Below are 23,582 nucleotides of genomic sequence, written 5' to 3'. Positions count from 1 at the left end.
TGGACAGTGAAATCATTGGTTGCCCAGGTGTTTAACAGACATTTAGATGGTGGTTACTAGGCACCAGGCCCTGATCCAGGCACTTTCCTGGTGTCCACTGTTTGAACTGTCAGGACAACCCTGAGAGTCAGATGCTATAGTTCATCCCATCTTATAGATAAGAAGACTGAGGAACAGAGAAGTGAAGTAACTGGGATTTGAACCCAGGTAATCTGGCCCCAGAGTCCATGTGTTTAATCATTATGCTGTTCTCCCTCTCATGATGAGGTTGCTTTCAAAATTAGGTAAAAGGGACAGAGGCCATCCACATGAGTACATTGCCAGGAGCCAGGACTACTTGCTGGGTAAGGCTCAGACTGGCTGATTCAACATAAGCCTGGGCAAGAGGGTGGGAGTCCAGACCAGACATGGGGCAGTGCCATGCTCGTGAGGCTGTGTCCATTTCATTATCCATTTAAATGGGGCCCACAGCACCTTATTTTTACCCTTTGCAATTAGATGGGGAGGCCACCTTCCAGAACTCCACTTCCCCCCACCCCCACAAACTGCTGACCTTCATGTGTCATCTCTCATTTAAATTTGGATGGCTTGTGCCCTTTTAAACACCTTTTTTGAGAAACACTTTTAAAAAGTAGTTCTGAAATTTAACGGATTTCTGTGTATTGATTTTTTAACCTGCAACTTTACCAAATTCAATGATGAGCTCTAGTAGTTTTCTGGTAGCGTCTTTAGGATTTTCTATGTATAGTGTCATGTCATCTGCAAACAGTGACAGTTTAACTTCTTTTCGAATTTGGATTCCTTTTATTTCTTTTTCTTCTCTGATTGGCTAGGACTTCCAAAACTATGTTGAATAAAAGTGGCGAGAGTGGACCTCCTTGCCTTGTTCCTGACCTTAGAGGAAATGCTTTCAGCTTTTCACCCTTGAGTCTGATGTTAGCTGTAGGTTTGTCATATATGGCCTTTATTATGTTGAGGTAGGTTCCCTCTATGCCCACTTTCTGGAGAGTTTTTATCATAAATGGGTGTTGAATTTTCTCAAAAGCTTTTTCTACATCTATTGAAATGATCATGTGGTTTTTATTGTTCAATTTGTTGATATGGTGGATCACACTGATTGACTTGCGCATATTGAAAAACCCTTGCATCCCTGGGATAAATCCGAAAGGGGCAAGCTTGGAGGTGAGGGGAGGAGATGGAACATGGGTGGTCAGTTCCCTGGCAAATCAGGGAGAGGGCCTTTTGCCCCAGTTCAACAGCTGGGATTGGCAGGGAGAAGGTTATAGTACTTTTAAGTATCTGTATAACTTAAAAAAAAAATCACTTACCCCCTTGTGAAGCACACCACCCCCAGACTGAGAGGGGGTGCCTGTGGTTTGTGGTCCCTTTCCCCATTAGGGCCTGTGACCCCAGGGCGTGGTGGTATGTGAGTATGGTGGGCATCTTCTGTGGAATCCCTGGCCACACATCTTGATGTGGCTTTCATCTGGTCATCCGCCACATTAGCAGAAGATAAGCCTCCAGGCAGGGTCAGAGGTACACTTAGAAGCACATGTGTTGTGTGAGAGCTGGTGGCCGTGACCCCCCAGCCTCATTTCTCCTGTCTCCCCTGGCCTTGCTTTCCAGGCCAGAGTTGCTGTCCAGGGCACAGCCTGTCCCTAGAGGGGACAGTGCCTGCTGCCGCACTACTGAGGCTTCTAGAGCTACCTCCCTGCCTTTTCTCAAGTCAGTCACCTAAGGACAGAGCTCAGAGTCAGCGAGTAGAATCCCACGTGGGCAGGTGGCATTGGGACTCTGGGGAATGCATTCTCACTTACAAGGATGCATGGCCTTAACATTTGGCAAAGTTTTCATGTGGCCAAGACTCTCTTTAAATGGGCAGCTATGGGGTAAAAACAAACTCTACACCAGCAGGAAGTATGGGTATGGTTTGTATGAACACAGTATCGTTCCTAAATCATAGGCTACAGAGGCTGAGTTTGAAGCATTAAAATCAACTGTAGAACAAAACGGCAGAAAATGTTTGCAAATCGTATATCTGATAAGGGACTTGTATCCAGAATGTATAAAGAACTCTTACAACTCAAAATTAAAAGGCAAATAACCCAATTAAAATACAAAGGATTTGAGTAGACAGTTCTCCAAAGAAGATATGCAAATAGCCGATAAGCACGTGAAAAGATACTCAACATCATTAGTGACTAGGGAAAATACAGCCACTTGGATGGCTACAATAAAAAAGGCATGGGCTTCCCTGGTGGTGCTGTGGTTAAGAATCCGCCTGCCAATGCAGGGAACACGGGTTCGAGCCCTGGTCCAGGAAGATCCCACATGCCGCGGAGCAACTAAGCCTGTGCGCCACAACTACTGAGCCTGCGCTCTAGAGCCTGCAAGCCACAACTACTGAGCCTGTGTACTACAACTACTGAAGCCCGCGTGCCTAGAGCCCTTGCTCCGCAACAAGAGAAGCCACCGCAATGAGAAGCCTGCGCACCGCAATGAAGAGTAGCCCCTGCTCACCGCAACTAGAGAAAGCCCGTGTGCAGCAATGAAGACCCAATGCAGCCAAAAATAAATTAAATAAATTTATTTAAAAAATAAAATAAAATAAAAAAGGCATAATAACAAGTGTTGGTGACGTTAAGGAGAAATTGGAACCCTCATACATTGTGGGTGGGAATGTAAAATGGTGCAGCTACTTCGGAAATCAGTTAAAAATAGAGTTACCATATGACCCGGCAAGTCCACTCCTAGGTATACACCCCACAGAACTGAACATAAGTTCACAAAGAAATTTACATGTGAATATTCTTAGCATTATTCACAATAGCCAAAAAGTGGAGACAACCCAGGTGCCCATCAGCAGATCAGTGGATAAACTAAATGTGGTATGTACATACAATGGGACATTATTTGGTCATAAGAAGGGATGAAGTACTGCTACATGCTACAACACGTATCACGCTTGAAAACATACTAAGTAAAACAGGCTAAGTGAAGGGCACTCGTCACAAAAGACCACATAGTTTATGAGTGTATTTCTATGAAATGTCCAGAACAGGCAAATCCATAGAGATAGAAAGTAGATCAGTGGTACCGCAGGGCTTGGGGGTGGACAAGTGGAGAGTGACTGCTGTAGGTGCAGGGGTTTTTAGGGGATGATGAACGTGTTCTGAAGTGGATTGTGCTGAGGCTGCTCAACCGTGTGAATTTACTGAAATCCATTGAATTGTACACTTTAAATGGGGGCAGTGTATGGTATGTGAGCAATGTCTCAATCAAAAACATCGAATTAAAATCTCACCTCTGGGGCTTCCCTGGTGGCGCAGTGGTTGAGAGTCCGCCTGCCGATGCAGGGGACGCGGGTTCGTGCCCCGGTCCGGGGAGATCCCACATGCCGCGGAGCGGCTGGGCCCGTGAGCCATGGCTGCTGGGCCTGCGCGTCCGGAGCCTGTGCTCCGCAACGGGAGAGGCCACAGCAGTGAGAGGCCCGCGTACCGCAAAAAAAAATAAAAATTAAATATAAATAAATAAATAAAAACTCATCTCTGGGGAAACTTAATAGGTGATCAAAGAGAGACTTGTGCAAAGTAAAATCCTTCTTCCCTTTGCAGCAGCACTAGTAGTACCTGGTATGACGTCAACAGAAAAGACAGCAGGGTGGATTGTACGAACCTCACCGGGACAGAGTGCAACTTTACCGCAAACAGCCTCTCGGAGGGCTTCCCACGGCATTTCAACATCACTTTACGCCTCCGAGCTAAGCTGGGGGACCTCGTCTCTGCCTGGGTAAAGGCGCCTTGGTTCGAACACTATCGGAATGGTAAGACGACTTGGGTACAAACTTCCTTCAACGTTTGCAGGTTTTCTTCACTTTCCTTTTCGCTGAGCGGTACTGACTCCACGCCCCTCCGTCCTGCCTCTCACCCTAAATAACCAGCACCCAGGTGGGTATGATGGTCAAACCCGAGTACTGACCACGGAAGCTGGGGCTAGGGGAGGGTGATTTGCTAGGCCTGGGAGTTGTCAAACCGCAGCCTGCAGGTCAAATCCCGCCCACCAACCGGTTTTTGTAAAGTTTTATTGGAAAGAAAATGTGTTATATGTGTACAATGGAATGCCACTCAGCCATAAAAAAGAATGAAATAATGCCATTTGCAGCAACATGGTTGGACCTAGAGATTATCATATAAGTGAAGTAAGTCAGAGGAAGAAATATTGTATGATACCACTTACATGGGGAATCTAAAAACATGATACAAATGAACTTATTTACAAAACAGAAACAGACTCACAGACATAGAGAACAAACTTACGGTTACCCAAGTGGAAAGGGGGGGAGGGATAAATTTGGAGTATGGGATTAAGATATACACACTACTATATATAAAATAGGTAAACAACAAGGACCTACTGTATAGCACAGGGAACTTATAATAACCTATAATGGAAAAGAATCTGAAAAAGAATACATGTATAACTGAATCACTTTGCTGTACACCTGAAACTAACACAATATTGTAAATCAACTATACTTCAATTTTTTAAAAAAAAAGTTTTATCGGAATGCAGTTTCCCCATCTTTTCATATACTGTCTATGGCTGCTTCCAAGCTGCAACAGGCGAGCTGAGTAGTCGCAACAGGGGCTGCGTGACCAGTCAGAGCCTCAGTTCACTCTGGTGCTTTACTGAGAAAGTTTGCTAACCTCTGTGCTGGAGGGAATACTAGCATATTGGCTTCACTGATCACTGTTACATGGCACAACTTCTTTTACGTTCAGGAAGGATTTTAGCTCAGCCTTGAACAGTACCTGGCACATAGGAGAAAATATCTGTGGAACGATTGAATGAACAGATATGCTCCCAGATGTTGGAAGGGAGCATGAGAGTCGTCAGACACTAGTTTATAGATGTGTTCCTTCAATTATTCATTTTTCACATGGTCAGCCGTGCCTAATGTTTCTCCGGTCTCTATGCAAACACAAAGTGTGGAACTTCGTGGGATCCTGATTCAGATTAAACAGAGGTATAAGACAATTGGGGAAATGTGATCACTGTCTAGATCTTTGATGATTTATAAAGCAATTGTTGCTAATATACTTTAGGTGTTGTAATGGTATTTTGTTATGTTTTTTTAAAAAGGCGGGGAGTCTGGTCTTTTCAAGATACATACTGAAGTATTTACAGATGCAATGATGTAATGTCTGAGATTCCTTCAAAATAATCCAGAGAGTGGGAGGGGCAAGGTGGTCCTTACAAGGTGGATGGGCACAGGAGAAACAAAACTTGTCAGGGCTTGATGGTTGCTTTAAAGTTGGGTGATGAGTATATGAGCTTTGTTTACAGTCTTCTCTCTACTTTCTATATGTTTGAAATTTTCTGTAATAGAAGCTAAGAAAGGGACTTTCCTGGTGGTGCAGTGGTTAAGACTCCACACTTCCAGTGCAGGGGGCCCGGGTTTGATCCCTGGTCAGGGGACTAGATCCTACATGCATGCCGCAACTAAGAGTTCACATGCCGCAACTAAGACCCAGCACAACCAAGATAAATAAATAAATTTTTTTAAATTATTTTTTTAAAAAAAGGTTTTTGCTAGCAATTTGAGGATGGTACGAGAAGACAGTGCAGTCCCTGCTGGCTGGTCTTCTGTGGACAAGTTATTTGTCCTTGAGTGGAGAACCATCACACATCTGAGCTATCAAGCGTTACCTAAGTGGGAATTAGTGGAGAAAAAAGTAATGGCGGTATCAGAAGCAGGACCTGTCATGAAGTCGCTGGTCCAGAGTCAGCCAGCTGCTGCTCTCTCTCCTCCCGGCCAGAGTTGGGCAGCCATGTCCTCGGTTAGTTACTGGTGGGGAGTCACTGGTAAACTTCAAGACAGTGGTGTTCTTAGAGCCCATCGCTGCTTTCAGCACTTGCGGTCAAGTCAGGATGGGTAACCAACTTGAAGATGCTTTACTGAGAGTAGAGGGATGAGATGGTGCCTGAAGGGGGCAGGCTTTGGCATCACATAAACTTGGGTTCAAATCCCAACACTGCCACTTACCGGCTGTTACTCTGGGCACGTAATGTCCCTCTGGGCTTCAGTTTCCCCCTCTGGGAAATGGGGATGGCCTTCTGTGGTTGTTACGTAGATCTGTGTGGACATGGATATAAAGTCCGTGTTGCCAGGTTTAGAGTGATCGTTCAGTCTGTGGACACTGCTATCAGTAATGACCCGTAGATCCACTGAGCCCTCCTTCAGGGCCCAGAGAAAAGGCAGACTGTCCGCCTTCGAGAGACAGACTCATCACGTTGGTATCAGATTCTCCATCTGGCACGCCCTTCAGAAAGGCAGGTCTTTCGGTGCTGACCTTTCAGCGGTTAAGTGATTAGTCATCCAGGCTCCCATGCCCACTCCGGTGGGTAAGTCACAGAAAAGTCTAGAGAATCTGCTCAGCGGGGCCCTGGGCCTGCAGGTCCACATGTTGTTCCATGCTCCAGTCACTTCGCTTTCAAAAGCGTAGCTTGAAGACATGAGTGCCAGCATCTGTGAGCGGGTTTAATGAGAGCTTTTTGTTACACACAGCTAATCCACTAACATCGCTGTGGCTTGAGGTGGGCCAGGCCCGACCCTGTATCTGTCTGGACTTAGTTCCTCCACCAGAACAAAGGAGATCAGAGGGCATGAGTGCAAACCCTGCAGGGACCAGTTACTTTTACACAGAGAGAAAGGTGACCAGAACACATGCCTAACCCTCCCCAACCTGGGAGAGCCCAGGGCAGAGTGTGGAAGCGAGAGAGAGAGAAATCCAGCCCCACTTTGGTGAACGCAGAACTGTTCACCCTGATATGATCATCTGTGTGTATAGAAGGTGCAGAAACAGGCCTCTTAGAACTTGGAGGACACAACCTGTATTTTGATCTGAGTTCCTCTGGTTAATTATACAATTTAAATGCTCACCTGATAAATGCCATAATCTTCCTTCTAAGAGAGCATATTATGAGCCATAGTCCTTGGCTGTCCTGTGACTTATATGAAAAGCCTTAACAAATAGATGTATGATGGTAATATTTCTCAGTTATTATATTTAATCATTGTATTAGAAAAAGCTAGAAAGATACACATACTTAAAAGTTTGTAAACACCACTTTTGGTGGGCTAACAAAATCTTTTCCCTCTCTGCATGAAAATTTGACCTTTGGTTAACCTTCCAGCTCTCTGGAAACCTGATAAAGGTGGCATATGAACCACGTTATTTTTTTTTTCTTTTTCTTTTTTTATTGGGGTATAGTTGTTTTACAATGTTGTGTTAGTTTCTACTATACAGCAAAGTGAATTAGAGTTCCCCATGCTATACAGGAGGTTCTTATTTGTTATCTATTTTATACATATTAGTGTATATACGTCAATCCCAATCTCCCAATTCATCACACCACCACCCTGCCACTTCCCCCCTTGGTGTCCATCCGTTTGTTCTCTACATCTGTATTTCTGCCTTGCTAACCGCTTCATCTGTACCATTTTTCTAGATTCCACATATATGCGTTAATACACGATATTTGTTTCTCTCTTTCTGACTTACTAGCATTGCTTATGGTCAGAAGGACCTCTGGTTGGTAAATAGCACTTCAACCAGGCCAGTCTTAACCACCTGGTAGGAAACCGTGTCTGGGGCATTGCTGAGTGAAGGGGTTCTTGTAACTGGGCATGTCCCTTGTGGGGACTCTGGAAACTCTTCTTGTGGAATTGTGATGAGAAATACTGGCTCTTGTGGTTGAGCCAGGGAGTGCCCTGTACCTGCCCGATCCTTGTACCTGAGCTGTCTCCTGGGGGTGGGCAGGCGCGGCCATGTGGACAACTGTGAGGACCCCTCCTTCCGCCGAAGGCTAGAAACCCCTGGGGCCACTCTGTAGCTCCACTGGGCTACCTGCCCCGGAGCCTTCCAAGTAAATCTGGTGCCCAGAACAGCCTCTGGTAGTCTGAATGCAATCTCATTGCATATATAAATATATGCATGTGTGTACCATACTAAGTATAATTACATGTACAATATACATATCCTGTATATATATATATATATATATATATATATATGATGTACATGAGTATGTATATATGTGTATCTACGTATATACATAGACTGATGGATTGATTTTGTTTGTAATTCTATTTCAGCCACCATCGGGCCTCCAGAAGACATCTGGGTGACCCCAGAAGAGGGTTCCCTTATCATCAGCTTTTCTTCTCCCTTTGATGTCCCTGCCTCGGTGGCCTTTTTTTGGTATTATGTCTACTACTGGGAAAAGGGAGGAAGCAAACAGGCAAGAGCATTTTTCTTCTTTGTTTTTGATTTTCATTTCTTTGGAGTTTACGGATAGCAAAAGAAAGTCTACTTTAAAGTGGCCAAGGACACCAGGGTATCCCAGTATCCCCTTAGGGGCTGAGCCTTAGTGGTTTTGATCTTTCTCTTCAGGACCTCTGCTTCTACTCACTGTGCTGAGACTCCCCTCCCACCAGACCCATCTGCAGGGCCCCCTCTGCCTGGTATCACATGGTCCCCATGGTCTGGGTCTGGATTCAGCCGGTGCCCATGGTGCCTTTGCCACACTCCGAAGTTTGGGGAGCTTCTGTGGGCCTGTTTCTACAGCAATGAATTTACTACTGCAGTCTGCAAGGTTTAACTATATGAATTCTCTGGTTTGCATGGTTTGCAAAGAGGGCAATATGAATAGGTGAAAAGTCTACTGGAAGGAGAGAGAGTGTTCTAGGGAGAAGGGCCAGTAGGTTTGAAAAGGCTCAGCACATTTGGGGAACTGCACGTGCTCGGATCCTTTAGAAATGCAGGCCACGTGAGGGACTGGGGCAGGGTAAGGTTGACAAAGGTGGGTCAGACCAAAAGGGGTCTGGTCAGCCCTGGGTAGCACAAGAAAAAACTGATGGCCTCTAATCACCTCCAGTATCTGATTATCCAAGCTACATTTTTTTCCCTCTATTTTTTGGCCACGCCGCACGGCATGCGGAATCTTAGTTCCCCAACCAGGGATCGAACCCACACCCCCTGCAGTGGAAGCGTGGAGTCCTCACCACTGGACCACCAGGGAAGTCCCTCCAAGCTACATTTAGTGATGTTTTACTACCTGTGTAAATTCGTGATTTCCTAAGTTCAACATTATTATAATTTTTTATAAGAATAAGAACTTATGTTTATCCAGAGCTTTCTTTGTGTCTGGCACCTGGCCCAGGCACTTTAGATACCTCATCTCATTTAACCTTTACACCCACCTGTTTCACAGAGAGGGAAACCAAGTGGTTAAGTAACTAGCCCAAGGCCAGCAACTGACAGCAAAGCAAAGGAGACATCTAGCCTCAGGGTCCATGCTCTTAATTGCTGTTTCTCTCCCACATAGTTGATGTTTGCACTTGCTCTTCATTTCTTTGTGGTGAGTGTAAAAACACCGAGGAAGGCAAAACTCACTGAAGAACAGACTCTTAGCAAATAGGGAAGAAAGAAATAATCGTTTCCGGAAATCCTGAGGTCAAGTTCTGGTCAACTGGAATAGAGAACGCCTGGAAGAATGCAGAAGGGATTCCCCTTTCTCCCTTTCAGCCAGACCGTGTATACTTTGGACTTTCATGAACAAAAGATTCTGGGGCTAAAGTAACTCTGAAAGCCACCTGTACGATCTCCATTCCAGCTGTGAGTCTGTATGTCAGGGGTCCCCAAGTCCAACCCCTAGATTTGTTCGAAGGATGCATGGGACTCAGTGTATAGTTGTACTCGAGGCTGTGATTTATTCCAGAGAAAAGACACAAAACAAACTCAGCAAAGGGAAGAGGCACATGGGGCAAAGTCTAAAGGAATCCAGGCATAAGCTTCCGAGTCTTCCCCTGGAAGTCACCCAGGACACACTTAACAACAAGAGTGACGTGACAGCACGTGTGAAATCTTATCTACCAGAGAAGCTCGTTAGAGGCTCAGTGCCCAGGGGCTGGTCACTGGGGCACCCTCTGCCCAACATAGACACCAAAACTCCAGACTCCCAGAGGGAGAGCAGGTGTTCAGCATAAAGAGCATTGTTTATACACGAAACCACCCTTATCAGTCAGGGAATGGTGGAAACACTGCTCAAATCCAAGTCCCAGATGCCAGCCTTGGGTCAGCCTTGTAAGCAAGCCTTTCTAAGGACAGCGGTCTCAGGCCTGCATGGTAGCTCTTCTCCGCAGTCTGTGATTCTAACTTTTGGAATAGCCAACTGGCTGCCAAAATAAACTACTCAAAAAGAATGTTGTCCTTAAAATTGCTGTATGTGGCATCAGGAGTAAAAATGTTTCTCCTCTGCCATGGCAGTCATCATTTCAAATCGGAGGGAAAAAAATTAAAACTCATCTCTAATCCTACTATTCAAATATAATATGATCATTTTGTATTTTTAAAAATAAGATCATGGGACTTCCCTGGCGGCCCAGTGGTTAAGACTCCGCACTTCCACTGCACGGGGCGCGGGTTCAATCCCTGGTCGGGGAACTTAGGTCCCGCAGCGTGGCCAAATAAATAAATAAATAATAAGATGATGTTCTATATACTGTTGAAAAACCTGCCTTTTTTCAGTCAACATATGTAAGCAGCTTCACCTCCACGTTCCGGAGTGTGTGTGATATTCCACCATTTCAAATGGCTATAGTATATTCTACTGTAGTATCTCAAAATCAGAAAGCAGTCCTGGGGCTTCCCTGGTGGCGCAGTGGTTGAGAGTCCGCCTGCCGATGCAGGGGACACAGGTTCGTGCCCTGGTCCGGGAAGATCCCACATGCCGCCGAGCGGCTGGGCCCGTGAGCCATGGCTGCTGAGCCTGTGCGTCCGGAGCCTGTGTTCCGCAACGGGAGAGGCCACAACAGTGAGAGGCCCGCGTACCGCAAGAAAAAAAAAAAAAAAAAGAATCCGCCTGTCAATGCAGGGGACACAGGTTCGATCCCTGGTCTGGGAAGATCCCACATGCATGCCTCGGAGCTACAGAGGCCACACACCGCAACTACTGAAGCCCGCACGCCTAGAGCCCGTGCTCCGCAACAAGAGAAGCCACCGCAATGAGAAGCCCGCGCACCGCGCAAAGAGTAGCCCCCGCCCGCCGCAACTAGAGAAAGCCCGCACACAGCAACGAAGACCCACAGCAGCCAAAAAAGAAAAAAAAATGAAAGCAGTCCTTTATGAGAAATCCTATATATATATAGCTATATATATCCTATATATATAGCTGTAATATAGTGGTTTTTTTCCTCCTTTCCCTGTGGAACAGTGACAGTTTGTCTGAGGTGAGAGTGAGGGACCATTGACTGACCATGTGGAGGTGACAAGACCCGAGGGAGGGTAGCAGCAGGGAGGGAAGGAGGGGACAGAATCCGCTAAGAATTTGGGACCCAGCTCTTTCCTGATGACATAAATCACTCAGATCATTTCGACCAAAACTATAAAAGGAGTCAGCACATTTCAGTGAAAACCAGAAGCAGATTGGGAACCAAAGGAACATTATTTCCTAGAATGACTTTTTTCCTTTATTTGTTGACTAACGTCAAGTATCTAGATGAGATTAACCATGAAATACAAAATGTTCATTTGAAAGGAGAAAATTTCGTCCTAGAAACTGGGATTTGCTAAATTCCAGCTTTGGACCCTCCACTGCTGTGATGGGGCTTCGGTTGGGCCCTCGGACCTCACAGCCAGAAACACAGCTCTAATGCCATCAGCATCTTTCTTGACGTTCCTCACCAATTTTCACATATAAAATTTGTCTGCTATAAGCATATGTGATACATACAAAATTGGTATTCTGTTTGTTTAGAAACAGAATTACCTTCTTCTTTGGTTATTGTGTTCAGTGTGAATTTGAGGAAACATTGGAGAAGATGGAAGGGGCTTGACCATGTCTATGTGGGTGATTTTCAGGTGTGGTTCTTGGTGTATTTTACGTAGGTGACACACCGTTTCAGGAGCAACTTCATCACGTTGAATGATTTAAAACCCTTAAGAGTATACTGTTTCCAACTCAAGGCAGAACTGTTTTTGGCAAAAGAAAACATCTCTAGACCTGGGCATTTAAGCAACATATCTTGCTCCGAAACAACAGTGGATGGTAATGTATGCTTTCTTAAGTCCTTTCTGAGCTGGGAACAGAACACTCCTAAAATAGTGCAGTCAGGGATTCCTTATTAGGTGGAGGGTGGTGAGAGTGTGGAGACCCAGAGAGAAGGGGCTAGGACAGCACTTCACTGTAGACATAACAAGCTTGTGCTAAAGTCTCCAGTAGCAAGAGCTGCCAGACAGCTAACACTTGCTTTGTTTTAGGCTTGCCTTTACTAGCTGTTAATTAAAGCATACAGGGCTGGGTGGAGGAGGGGCAGTATCCATCCAGTTTACTGGGACATGAACTCTATTTATTGCAGTGGTGGATGAGAAATTACCCAATGTTTGTATCGTATGTAGGATGGTCATCTTGTTCACTTTTATGTCACCTGTTTAGCCTCTACCAAGCTTCAACAAGTCATCCTGATCTCTATGGGAACCTTTCTGTTGCTGTCAGTGCTGGTGGGGGCCTGTCTCTTCCTGGTGCTGAAATACAGAGGCCTGGTTAAATACTGGTTTCACACTGCACCAAGCATCCCATCACAAATAGAAGAGGTATGTGTGTACACATTTAAAAGGGTGACGTGTCCGCCTTTCATGCCCCCCTGGTAACACCTAAGAGTAGAGCAGTGGACAAAGCCATGACACTGAGATTTGTGCTAAAAGCAGCACTTGGTTCTTTGTACACCCATGTTCATAGCAGCATTATTCACAATGGCCAAAAGGTAGAAACAACCCAAGTGTCCATCGACAGATGAATGTATAAATAAAATATGGTGGGAGTTCCCTGGTAGTCCAGTGGTTACGACTCAGCGCTTTCATTGCTCTGGCCTCGGGTTCAATCCCTGGTCAGGGAACTACGAGCCTGCAAGCCACAGGTGCAGCCAAAAAAACAAGAGAGAGATGTGGTATATACATATGCATGGAATATTACTCAGCCTTAAAAAGGAAGGGAATTCTGAGACATGCTACAACATGGATGAACCTTGAGGACATTATGATAAGGGAAATAAATTAGTCACAAAAAGACAAATACTACATGATTCCACTTATATGAGGTGCTTAGAGTACTCACATTCACAGAACCAGAATGTAGAATAGTGGTTGCCAGGGTCCGGAGGGAGGGAGGAAATGGGCAGTGAGTGTTTAACGGGGACAGTTTCAGTTTTGCAAAATGAAAAATGTTCTAGGGACTTCCCTGGTGGTCCAGTGGTTAAGACTCCACACTCCCAATGCAGGGGGCCCGGGTTCAATCCCTGGTCAGGGAACTAGATCCCACATGCTGCAACTAAGACCCGGCACAGCCAAATAAATTAATTAATTAATTAAAAAGTTCTAGAGACAGATGGTGGTGATCATTGCCCAACAATGTGAATAGACTTTACACTACTGAGCTGTACACTTAAAAATGGTTAAGATGGTAAATTTCATGTTATGTGTATTTTACCACAATTAAAAAAAAATTGGGGGGCAACTTCCCTGGTGGTCCAGTGGCTAAGACTCGGCACTCCCAATGCAGGGGGTCAGGGTTAAATCCCCAGGGTTCAGGGACCTAGATCCCACATGCCGCAACGAAGATCCCACACGCGGCAACTAAGACCCGGCACAACCAAATACATTAATTAATTAATTAGTTAAATAAAGTAAAAAAAAAATTTTTTTTTAATTTTTTTAATGGCATGAGGTTGGCCGAAAGGTGGCCTGGTCTGGCCCGGACAGGAGATCGGCCGCAGTAGGTCCCTCTGGAGACAACACGAGAGTTCCGGGCTTTTGGAGCCTGGCTGGAGGGGACATGGACCAGTGGGGACAGCAGTCAAGAGCATGAGCTTTGGGTCAGACAGTGTGCAGGCAGGAGGATTCTAGAGTAAACACCCAGAGCCGTGAGTTCAAAGCCTTGCACGCCGAGTACACAGGGGATGTTACTAGTATTTTAAAGGATTTAAGAAAGAAAAGTGGAGTGGGTAGGTCTCATGGAAAGCCCTGTTTTCCTGCCCAGCTCCAGCGACCCCCTGAGGCTCTGCGAGGGAACCAGGCCCTCTGAGGAGACAGCCGGGACATTCTTGGGATTAGAAGCTAGCTGATACAAGCATATTTAGAACTATTTATCATTCTGCAGTAAAATCAGGGTAAAAGTACTGGAAACAGAACCTTATGTTGTTGTATCTAGTCTGTAAAGACAGAGTGGTGCTTCTAGAAAGAGCTATAGTCACTTGTTTTCCTTCATCTGTCATGAGGTGTTTAAAGTACATAGACATTATGCGAAGCACATGTTAAATTCTCTACTGGAACCTCCATACAAATGCTGCAGGATTCCACTTCTATCAAGAATCTAAATAGAGTAATAGTCAAACTCATAGAAGCAGAGAGTAGCACAGTGGTTACCAGGGGCCAGGTGGCAGGGGGAGCGGGGAGTTGCTTTCACATGGTACAAAGTTTCAGTTATGCAAGATGAGGAAGTTCTGGTTTCTGCTGTACAACATTGTGCCTGTAGGTAGTACTGTCTCGTGCACTTAAAACTGTGTGAAGAAGGTAGAACTCATGTTAGGTGTTCTTACCACAAAAAAAAAACAAAAACCTTCCGTGGTTAATACTGTCACAACGTAACAGCTCTCAACTCAGAATTTTACTTGCATCAATAATTTCTGTCTCGGGACTTCCCTGGTGGTCCCGTGGTTAAGGCTCTGAGCTTCCACTGCAGGGGGCACAGGTTCAATCCCTGGACAGGGAACTAAGATCCCGCATTCCACGTGGCACAGGCAAAAAATTTTAAAAATAACTCTGTCTCGCAGGACCGTAGTAAGTGAATTTACTACTAGTTGTTCCTTTGGTGCTTGAATCTAAAACATAAAGTCTTTCGGTTCACTTTTCTGGGAAAGTGTGAAAAGTCTGTATCAAAGGTCACTGAAGTTACATGAGAATAATGAATCAGGTTTCACTTATATTTTTGAGGTTTCACAAGTGCGCGTGATTCGTGGTTATTCGTCTTCTCACCAGCCAGCTCTAAGCTGACCGTATTTCAGTATCTTTCAGCATTTCCAAGAGCCAGGCAGTTGGTTCTTGGTAACTTGGTAATTGATGGCTAAGCCCAGAGCCAAGGCAGGAGGGCCAGGGCAAGTTAAGGCCTGTGGACCGGCACTTTGCCTTGAGGACCTGCGCTTTCTGGTTCGCCCAGGGCTGCATAGCGCAGATCCTCTGCACCCCGTGTGTTGTGTGAAGTAGAACCAACCAGTGGATGGAGTGGCTGAGAAAAATGCTCGTGAACTTTCCCTCTTTGCCCCCATGGTAGTTGAACAAGAGGCTCCATTTCCTCCTTCCCTGAAAAGTTAGAATTCCAGAGACATTTTAGGATTGATAATCCACAAGCCCTCATCCAGTGCAGCAAGTCAGAACTTGCTTTTCCTGAGTTACGCTGCCCTTTCGTGCTTTCAGAGTATTCCCTGGGTTGGCCCTTGGATTCATGTGAGTTATTGAGATGGGGGGTGAACAGGGGTTCCGGTTTTAGAAGTTACTTCGTTGGTGGACAGAATTGGAAGTTATACCTGAATGAAATAGGATAATGCCAACTAAAACTAAAGTATGAAGTTCTGGTATTTGGAACTGATAAACAAATTATGATAATGGTGTTCAACCTTTTCAAGTATTTAAAGGATCCAGCTCAGCCCATCTTAGACGCCTTGGACAAGGACAGCTCGCCAAAGGATGATGCCTGGGACTCTGTGTCCATCGTGTCGTTTCCAGAGAATAAGCAAGAAGACATTCTCCAAAACACTTTGAACCAAAGCACAGATCCAAGCCACCAGCCCGTGGAAGGAGGACCCTGAGACAGTGAAGCTGCGGATGTGCCTGTCAGGACTTGATGGAGCCCACGACTCCTTATTCCTGTCATGAAAAGACCCGGGGGTGCCTGGGGAGAGGTCCTGGGTCCCGTGGGAGAGAAAAACTTACTTTTTTTAAACTAAGAATTTCCTAAATCCTACAAGTTTCTAGACCGATTCTACATACCAAAAAAATTAAGGTTTCTCTTAAACACTAAAAAGGCCCATAATTATTTGTTATCAAAATGGCTGTGGCACCCCTCTGATATTTTGTACATTGTGGGTGGGGCCAGGCGGTCAGGAGACGGGGTCCTCTCCTGGCTATGGCAAGGAGCTTGGGCCCCTTGGGCAGGTCACCTAAGCTGTCCCAGCCTCTCCCTGTAACAAGGGACGCTGAGTGTCCTGGCTTAAAATGTGATTAATCCTGTAAATAGTTTCCTATTAATTTAAGGGTCATTTTTTTCTTTTCAAGCTAGAAATAAAAGACTGTATAGTTAACTTTTTAAAAGTCTGTGAAGTTTTTCCTCTTCACCTTCTTTATTTTGGTCTATTTTCTGCAAAGTTTCAACTTTTAAAAATGACTATATCTAAATTTTTGTTTTCTTAAATAACACCCAGTAGAGCTACCCAGAGGCCTCATGGTCACGCGGCAGGAAATGTTGACCTGTGTCACTTGATTCCTTGAAAAGTTAGGAAGGGGGTTCTCAGAAGCTGCATCAGCGCTGCGTTTGTACGTGGTGTGTCACATGTGTTGAGCAAGGCGTGTAAAGAGAATTAGGCAATGGGCAATAGTGACGGACACTGGGCCTGCAAGTCTTCTGATAATGCAAGGACCGATGGGTTATTTTGTCCAGAGGATATTAATTAAAAGTCCATTTATATGGGGGCTTCGCTGGTGGTCCAGTGGTTAAGACTCCACGCTCCCAATGCAGGGGGGCCTGGGTTCGATCCCTGGTCAGGGAACTTCATCCCGCATGCCGCAACTAAAAGATCCTGCGTGCCACAACTAAGACCCGGCACAGCCAAATAAATAAATAAATAAAAGGAAATATATTCTAAAAAAAAAAAAATCCATATATATGACTCTTAACGTTTAGGAAATGGATGCGTAGCTTCACTCCTCCCCTCCAACACGCACAGAAAGTGACATGTTGCCGTAAGGTTGCTTGAGAAAGAAGCCCCTACTGGCAGCCTAACCTTGACAGTGGGAAGAGGCGATGCTGACAGGAGGTATATGAAGCTTCCAGCACCAGTCGATGGAACCACCTTCTGTGTCTCTGTTGGGGCCCTGTGCCTCTGGTGAGGAATTGGCTCTTGGGCTGACTTTCTAACCAATCATTGTGCACCCTTCCATCCAGGGTGACATGAGAGAAAAGGACACCCACCCACCCCAGGCGAGTCCCCTTGTGAGATGTCTATTGATTAGGTGCACCTTGAGTTGGGACAGGTTTGGAGAAAGAGTCAGTAGAGGGAAATGGTGAAGACCTCCCTCAAATCATTTAGGAAATGTAAGATAGAAGAGCTTCCTCTGTTGGGCCACACGAAGCAGCCCAGCGAGGAGAGGAGGACATGTATACAGCAGGAAGAGAACCGGTTAAGAGTCTGAACCCAGCAGAAAGGGGGACAGATCAGCTCTGTTAGGAATAAGCTCTTCTGTGCCACCCTCCATAAAAGGAGGTGCCAGCTAGTCGGGGGAAAGCAGGCTGGCCGTGGGGACCAGATTCTGATAAGGCTGAACTGGGTTCGGGGTGGAATCAGTCCAGTGTCCTGGGGCAGACTGGGGTTCAGGCCCAGAAAGGCCCTTCTTAATTGCAGGCAGCAGCTTCAGTGAGTGACAGACTCAGAGCCCAAGCCCAGGGCCAGCACTATTTCCAGGTGCCACTCAAGGGCCAAACTCTACAAGGTTATTGCTTTATAGGGGAGGGGCTACACTGACACCCAACTGGGTTCACCAAGCGTCCAACCGTGCTTCTCCTCTCAGGCCCGCGCCATCCTTCCTCAGTAAGCATCCCCAGGAGGCATGGGGCTGGCCTGTTATCCAGCCCCAGGGAGAAAGGACAGGAATTATTTGAGTAAGTAAGATACTCCTTTTTAATAGTATTTTCCAAAAAGAAACACCTGGTTCTACTTTGTCAAATAAATGACTAAGCAATGGGATTAATACTTATACTAACTTGGGACATTAATTTCTAGTCAAGCTAAGTACATAATCATGTTTGAGCTGGAAAAAGTCTATAAATTACCTATAACAGGGCAAACTGCTGCCCACATGCCAAATCCAGCCTGCTCCCTGTTTTTGTACAGGCTGTAAGCTAAAAATAGTTTTTACATCTTTAAATGGTTGAAAAAATCAAAAGAAGAATAATATTTCATCACACATGAAAAGTATATGAAATTTACATTTGAGTGTCCATAAGTAAACTTTTATTGGGACCCTATGGCTGCTTTTGCACTGCAAGGCAGAATTGAGTAGTTGCAAGAGACTGTTTGCCTACAAAGCCTAAAATATTTACTACCTGAACGCTTACAGAAAGAGTTTGATGACCCCTGATCTGTACAATGCAGTGTTCATTGTATAGGAGAAAACAGACTCACTTCCATTATTTAGGTTTATACAGTTACAGAAGGTCCCTACAAGACCCCATTTGATACCGAGACTGTTTAATTCAAGGTTCATATATTATACGGGAGGAGGGGTATTTGATTCTTGCATGTATTCTATAAAGCACATTATGGACTATGTACCCTGGATACAATTTAGGAGTATGAAGATCAATGGAGGAAAGTAGGCCCTACATCAATAATAGGTCACCCAGAGATGATGGGTGAGTTGGATCAAGGACGCTGCCATTGCATAATGTACCGTTATGTGAATTAGATAAGACACCCATCTTTCAAGACACTTTGATTTGTGCCACGAATTTTCTTTTTAAGTGAACATGCCATCTCCTGCGCCTCAGTGTGAATAGCGCCCCCTGGGGGTTCTGCAGCACTCAGCTTGCAGATTGCAGACAACTTCAGCGCCCTGGGACAGGAAGCTGCTGGGTGAAGCCCTCCCGTTCTGGATGGTGCCAAGGCCAGCAGGGCGAGGAGCTGAGGGACATGGCGGTGGAGAGGGGAGGCCCCCAGGGGGGAGTTGGAGGAGGGATAGGGTCAGAGAAGGGAGACTGTCTCCGTATCTGTAGGTCACTGGCTGGTGTACTGTAACTGGAGAAACTGCTGCTGCCCTCTCACCAGAAACTACCAGCGTGGAGAACGGCACAGGTCCTAGCCCGTGATTGGGGCATCTGCCTTTGTGACTTTTATTTCATTTACCATCACTTATCTCTGTCCATAGTGTTTTTTAGAAGTCTGCATAGTCACACGTTATGCTGCTTTCAACTACTGGGAAACAACTGTGTATCCCTAAGGTGCCCCAGGGCCCTCCAAAATAACTTTGCTTTATGCCAGAAAGCCTGTATTTTAGGCGAGAACATCCTAAACCGTCCCAACTGTTTGGTGAGAGTTCGAATCCACACAGGCATCTTCCCGTGGAGCAGTCAGACCTCCCACTCCTCAGTGCTCACAGGCTCTCCTAAGAAGCAACAGCTCTCTGATGGGGATACAGTATAAGTGACCTCTTCCTCCTTGCTTCCAGCTTGTGGTGAGGGAAGATGGCCAGCTGCCTCGGGAGGGCACAGAAGCTGGTCAGAGTGGATACTTGGAGCAGCAGTTGGCTCCGGGGAGGGATCTGGTCAGTGCCATTTGCCGACACTCTAGGAAGACTGAGAGGCCACCTAAAGTTTCAAACCGATAATGAAATACAGGCAGAAGTGGCTTCTCCAGGCCCCCCCATTTATTAAAAAAAGGGGGGAGGCAGACCCCTCCCCAGGGTTTCTTTACGTACATACCCCTGGTTAAAACATAATCACTTGCAAAAGACATTAACTACTTTTCCCTTGTAATTAAATAGTGCTGTGAATAACAATTTATAATAAATATGAATGGGACTTGTTTCACTTTTGCATTCAGATGAACAGAACTATTTGATATCGTCCCTGTAGATAGTAAGTGTGCTTTCTGTAGTTGAGAGCATGAGAGGAGGCCTAAGCCCTCCACGAGCTGATGAGTTCACACAGGACTCTGAGGCCCTTGCCGACGGGCAAGTAAAGGGCCTGGCATAAAATTCAATTAACCAATTAAACCGATATGCTTCTTTACTAGCTCCTTTCTGAAGTGTTGCTGTGAACCTTAGTGTGGCTGTGTGTAACTCCAGCTACCCCAAACACTTCTCAAGTGGCCAGCCCCATGCTACAACTAAAAGATGAACACAGCACCAATAGTTAGGGCCATGTGTACGTTTGTATAGGTTGTGCACTGCACAACCCCAGGGGTGCCATTTACATACACAGAATACAAATGTATTTGGTTCCTTTGAGATTTAGAATTTCCTCATGAAAAACTGTCAAAATTAATGGTAAAGGGGCTTCCCTGGTGGCGCGGTGGTTGAGAGTCCGCCTGCCGATGCAGGGGACACGGGTTCTGCCCCGGTCCGGGAAGATCCCACATGCCGCGGAGTGGCTGGGCCCGTGAGCCATGGCCGTTGAGCCTGCGCGTCCGGAGCCTGTGCTCCGCAACGGGAGAGGCCATGGCAGTGAGAGGCCCGCGTACCGCAAAAAAAAAAAAAAAAAAAAAATTAATGGTAAGGTCTCCATGCTAACTTGCAAAATCAGTTTTAAAACTTATTACACACCAAAAAGCCACTAGTAGACTTTAGATGGTAACATGAATTTCTTTTTACTCTGTTTTCCAGCGATTTTCTAGAGAATATTCCTTTTCATAATGAAATAATGGGAATTCCCTGGCAGTCCAGTGGTTAGGACTCCGAGCCTCCCCTGCAGGGGGCACGGGTTCGATTGCTGGTCGGGGAACTAAGATCCCGCAAGCCATGCAGGGCAGCCAAAATAAATAAATAAAATAAAATTTGATGAAATAATGTCACAAATTTTGTATAAAATGAAAGCTCAGTGCTCTGGTCCAAGAGACACTGGGACGGAAGAGACTGAAAACAGGCAGATTTCAGGATAAGGTTATATACTACCCCTTCCCCCACATCTGGGTTTTTCTTCAACCAGACAAGAAGCATTTATATATGTAAAGATTATAATTTGTTACACACAAATTGTATATCTCCTCTGTCATATCACAGGGCCACTTTAGTTCAAGTCTACGTACTGCTGTTAGTAAAAATCACAACGAACATGTTCTGTTTGACTTATTAATCAGTCTCTCTCCACACAAGGTACTTTAATAATTATAAAGGAGAAAAATAGCTACTTTACAGTGGAGATACCTGGTGGACACCACCTTGGGCATCAAGGCAGGCAAAGTTAAAATCACCAGTACTGGGACAGATGTGTGCTTGCTTTGATGTCCTGAAAACATAAGCTCTGTATTATTCCTGCCCAAACTGTATAACCAGAATCTACTCCTGATGGGACATCAGACAAACCAAAATTGAGGGGCTGCATTCTTCAAAAATACCTAGTCATGGGCTTCCCTGCTGGCACAGTGGCTAAGAATCCACCTGCCAATGCAGGGGACACGGGTTCGAGCCCTGGTCCGGGAAGATCCCACATGCCACAGAGCAACTAAGCCCGTGTGCCACAACTACTGAGCCTGTGCTCTAGAGCTCGCAAGTCACAACTACTGAGCCCACGTGCCACAACTACTGAAGCCCGTGCGCCTAGAGCCCGTGCTCCGCAACAAGAGAAGCCACAACAATGAGAAGCCCACACACTGCAACGAAGAGTAGCCCCTGCTTGCCGCAACTAGAGAAAGTCCACAGCAATGAAGACCCAACACAGCCAAAAATAAAAACAAACAAATAAATAAATGTATTTAAAAAAAAAGAAAAAGAAAACCTAGTCGTGAATGACAAAGGGTGAACTTGTCCAAAGTTAAGAGCCACTAAAGGGCCATGACGACTAAATGCAATGTGTGATCACGGACTGGATTCTGGAACCGAAAATAACTTACTTTTCTTCACTATAAATCATACTAGTGGGGCACTTGGCAAAATTTGAATGAAGTGCTTAGTGCTGTATCAACGTTAACTTCCTGATTTTGGTATTGTACAGCAGTTGCGATTTGGGGAAATATACACGGAACTATTCAAGGGTAAAGAGCCATCCTGTCTGCAGCATATTGTCAAATGTCTCAGAAAAAAAATAGACTAAAGCAAGTGCGGTAAAATGTCAACCTTTGGGGAATCTAAAGGTTATACAGGAATTCTCTGAGTTATTTTTGTAACTTTCCTGTAAGTCTGAAGTTATTTCAAAATAAAGTTATTCAATCTCTACGTTGATAACTTTCATAACAGGAAGTAAATACACTTAGCCTCATACTGAATCCCTTTTTGTCACCTGGACAAGGTGCTCCTAAATCAAAGATCTGGTGATCTCTGCACTGACATTATCCATGGGGGTCTAGAAGGTTTGCCCTGCCACACTGACATGTAGAAATTTAAAATATCCTATTTGCTGCAGCTTAAAGAATTGAAGAGGCATATACTATCATCTAAAAACCCTACGTAGCAGTTTGAATCGTGGCGCGATGAAGCCGTAGGCGGCGGGTTCTCGCTGGGTGTCTGACTAGTACTTTCTCTGCCTTGCTTGTTTGAGCTTCAGCAGAATTCAAAATGGCTGGCGGCAAGGCTGGGAAGGACTCCAGAAAGGCCAAGACAAAGGCGGTTTCCCGCTCGCAGAGAGGAAATACGGTGGGCCGTATTCATGGACACCTGAAATCTAGGGCGACCAGCCATGGACGTGTGAGCGCGACTGCCCCTGTGTACAGCGCAGCCATTCTGGAGTACCTTACTGTGGGGGTACTTGAATTGGCAGGAAATGCATCAAAAGACTTGAAGGTAAAGTGTGTTACCCCTCGTCGCTTGCAACTTGCTATTCGTGGAGATGAAGACTTGGACTCTCTCATCAAGACTACGATTGCTGGTGGTGGTGTCATTCCACACATCCACAAATCTCTGGGAAGAAAGGACAACAGAAGACTGTCTAAAGGATGCCTGGATTCCTTATTATCTCAGGACTCCACATACTCTTAACAGCTGTCCAGTGCTGGTGATTCCAGTGGACTGTATCTCTGTGAAAAACACAATTTTGCCTTTTTGTAATTCTGTTTGAGCAAGTTGGAAGTTTAATTAGTTTTCCAATCAACCAAATTTCTGCATTCTAGTCTTAACCATATTTAAGTGTTACTGTGGCTTCAAAGAAGCTATTGATTCTGAAGTAGTGGGTTTTGATTGAGATGACTGTTTTTAAAAAACTGTTTGGATTTTGTGATGTAGAAGTTACAGTAACAAACATTGGGTTTTGTACTGACATTATTTCCACTCCGGTGGATAAGCTCAATAAAGGTCATATCCCCCCCCAAAATAAAATAAAACAAAATAAATTTTTAAAAATTAAAAAATTAGAACCCTATGTAAAATGACTTAAGCTGTGTTAAATCTGCTACCAAAAAAAAAAAAAGTACTGGCAGGTTCAAAACAAAAACCAACCGACTCCAGATTCTTTTTAAGGTGGCATGCCACCTTGTGACAAAAGGCCAAAAAGCCATCAAATGAGGAAGGAAAAACCACTGCAGGCAAAGCCACCAGGGAAAGAAGGAC

At 45.2% G+C, this 23,582-nt stretch overlaps 1 protein-coding gene and 1 pseudogene across 2 annotated transcripts in view; both read left to right on the top strand.

Moving 5' to 3' along the window:
• Positions 1 to 16,424, top strand: part of IFNGR2 (interferon gamma receptor 2) — a 31,490-nt gene extending 15,066 nt beyond the window's left edge. For both annotated transcript variants that reach the window (XM_029214598.1, XM_029214599.1), the window contains exons 3-7: positions 3,615 to 3,823; positions 8,159 to 8,304; positions 11,952 to 12,111; positions 12,499 to 12,656; positions 15,740 to 16,424. In XM_029214598.1, coding sequence (XP_029070431.1) covers positions 3,615 to 3,823; positions 8,159 to 8,304; positions 11,952 to 12,111; positions 12,499 to 12,656; positions 15,740 to 15,922 — 856 coding nt within the window. In that variant the 3' untranslated portion in view covers positions 15,923 to 16,424. The remainder of the gene's footprint in view (positions 1 to 3,614; positions 3,824 to 8,158; positions 8,305 to 11,951; positions 12,112 to 12,498; positions 12,657 to 15,739) is intronic.
• Positions 16,425 to 22,595: 6,171 nt separating this feature from the next.
• LOC114891095 lies at positions 22,596 to 22,969 on the top strand (annotated as a pseudogene).
• The last annotated feature ends 613 nt before the right edge of the window (positions 22,970 to 23,582 follow it).

This window comes from Monodon monoceros, unplaced genomic scaffold (assembly GCF_005190385.1).
Source record: "Monodon monoceros isolate NGI ecotype Baffin Bay Population unplaced genomic scaffold, NGI_Narwhal_1 Super_Scaffold_11, whole genome shotgun sequence".
Taxonomy (NCBI): Eukaryota; Metazoa; Chordata; class Mammalia; order Artiodactyla; family Monodontidae; genus Monodon; species Monodon monoceros.
Note: the sequence above shows the minus strand (reverse complement) of the source record. Positions and strands in the feature narration are given on the sequence as shown.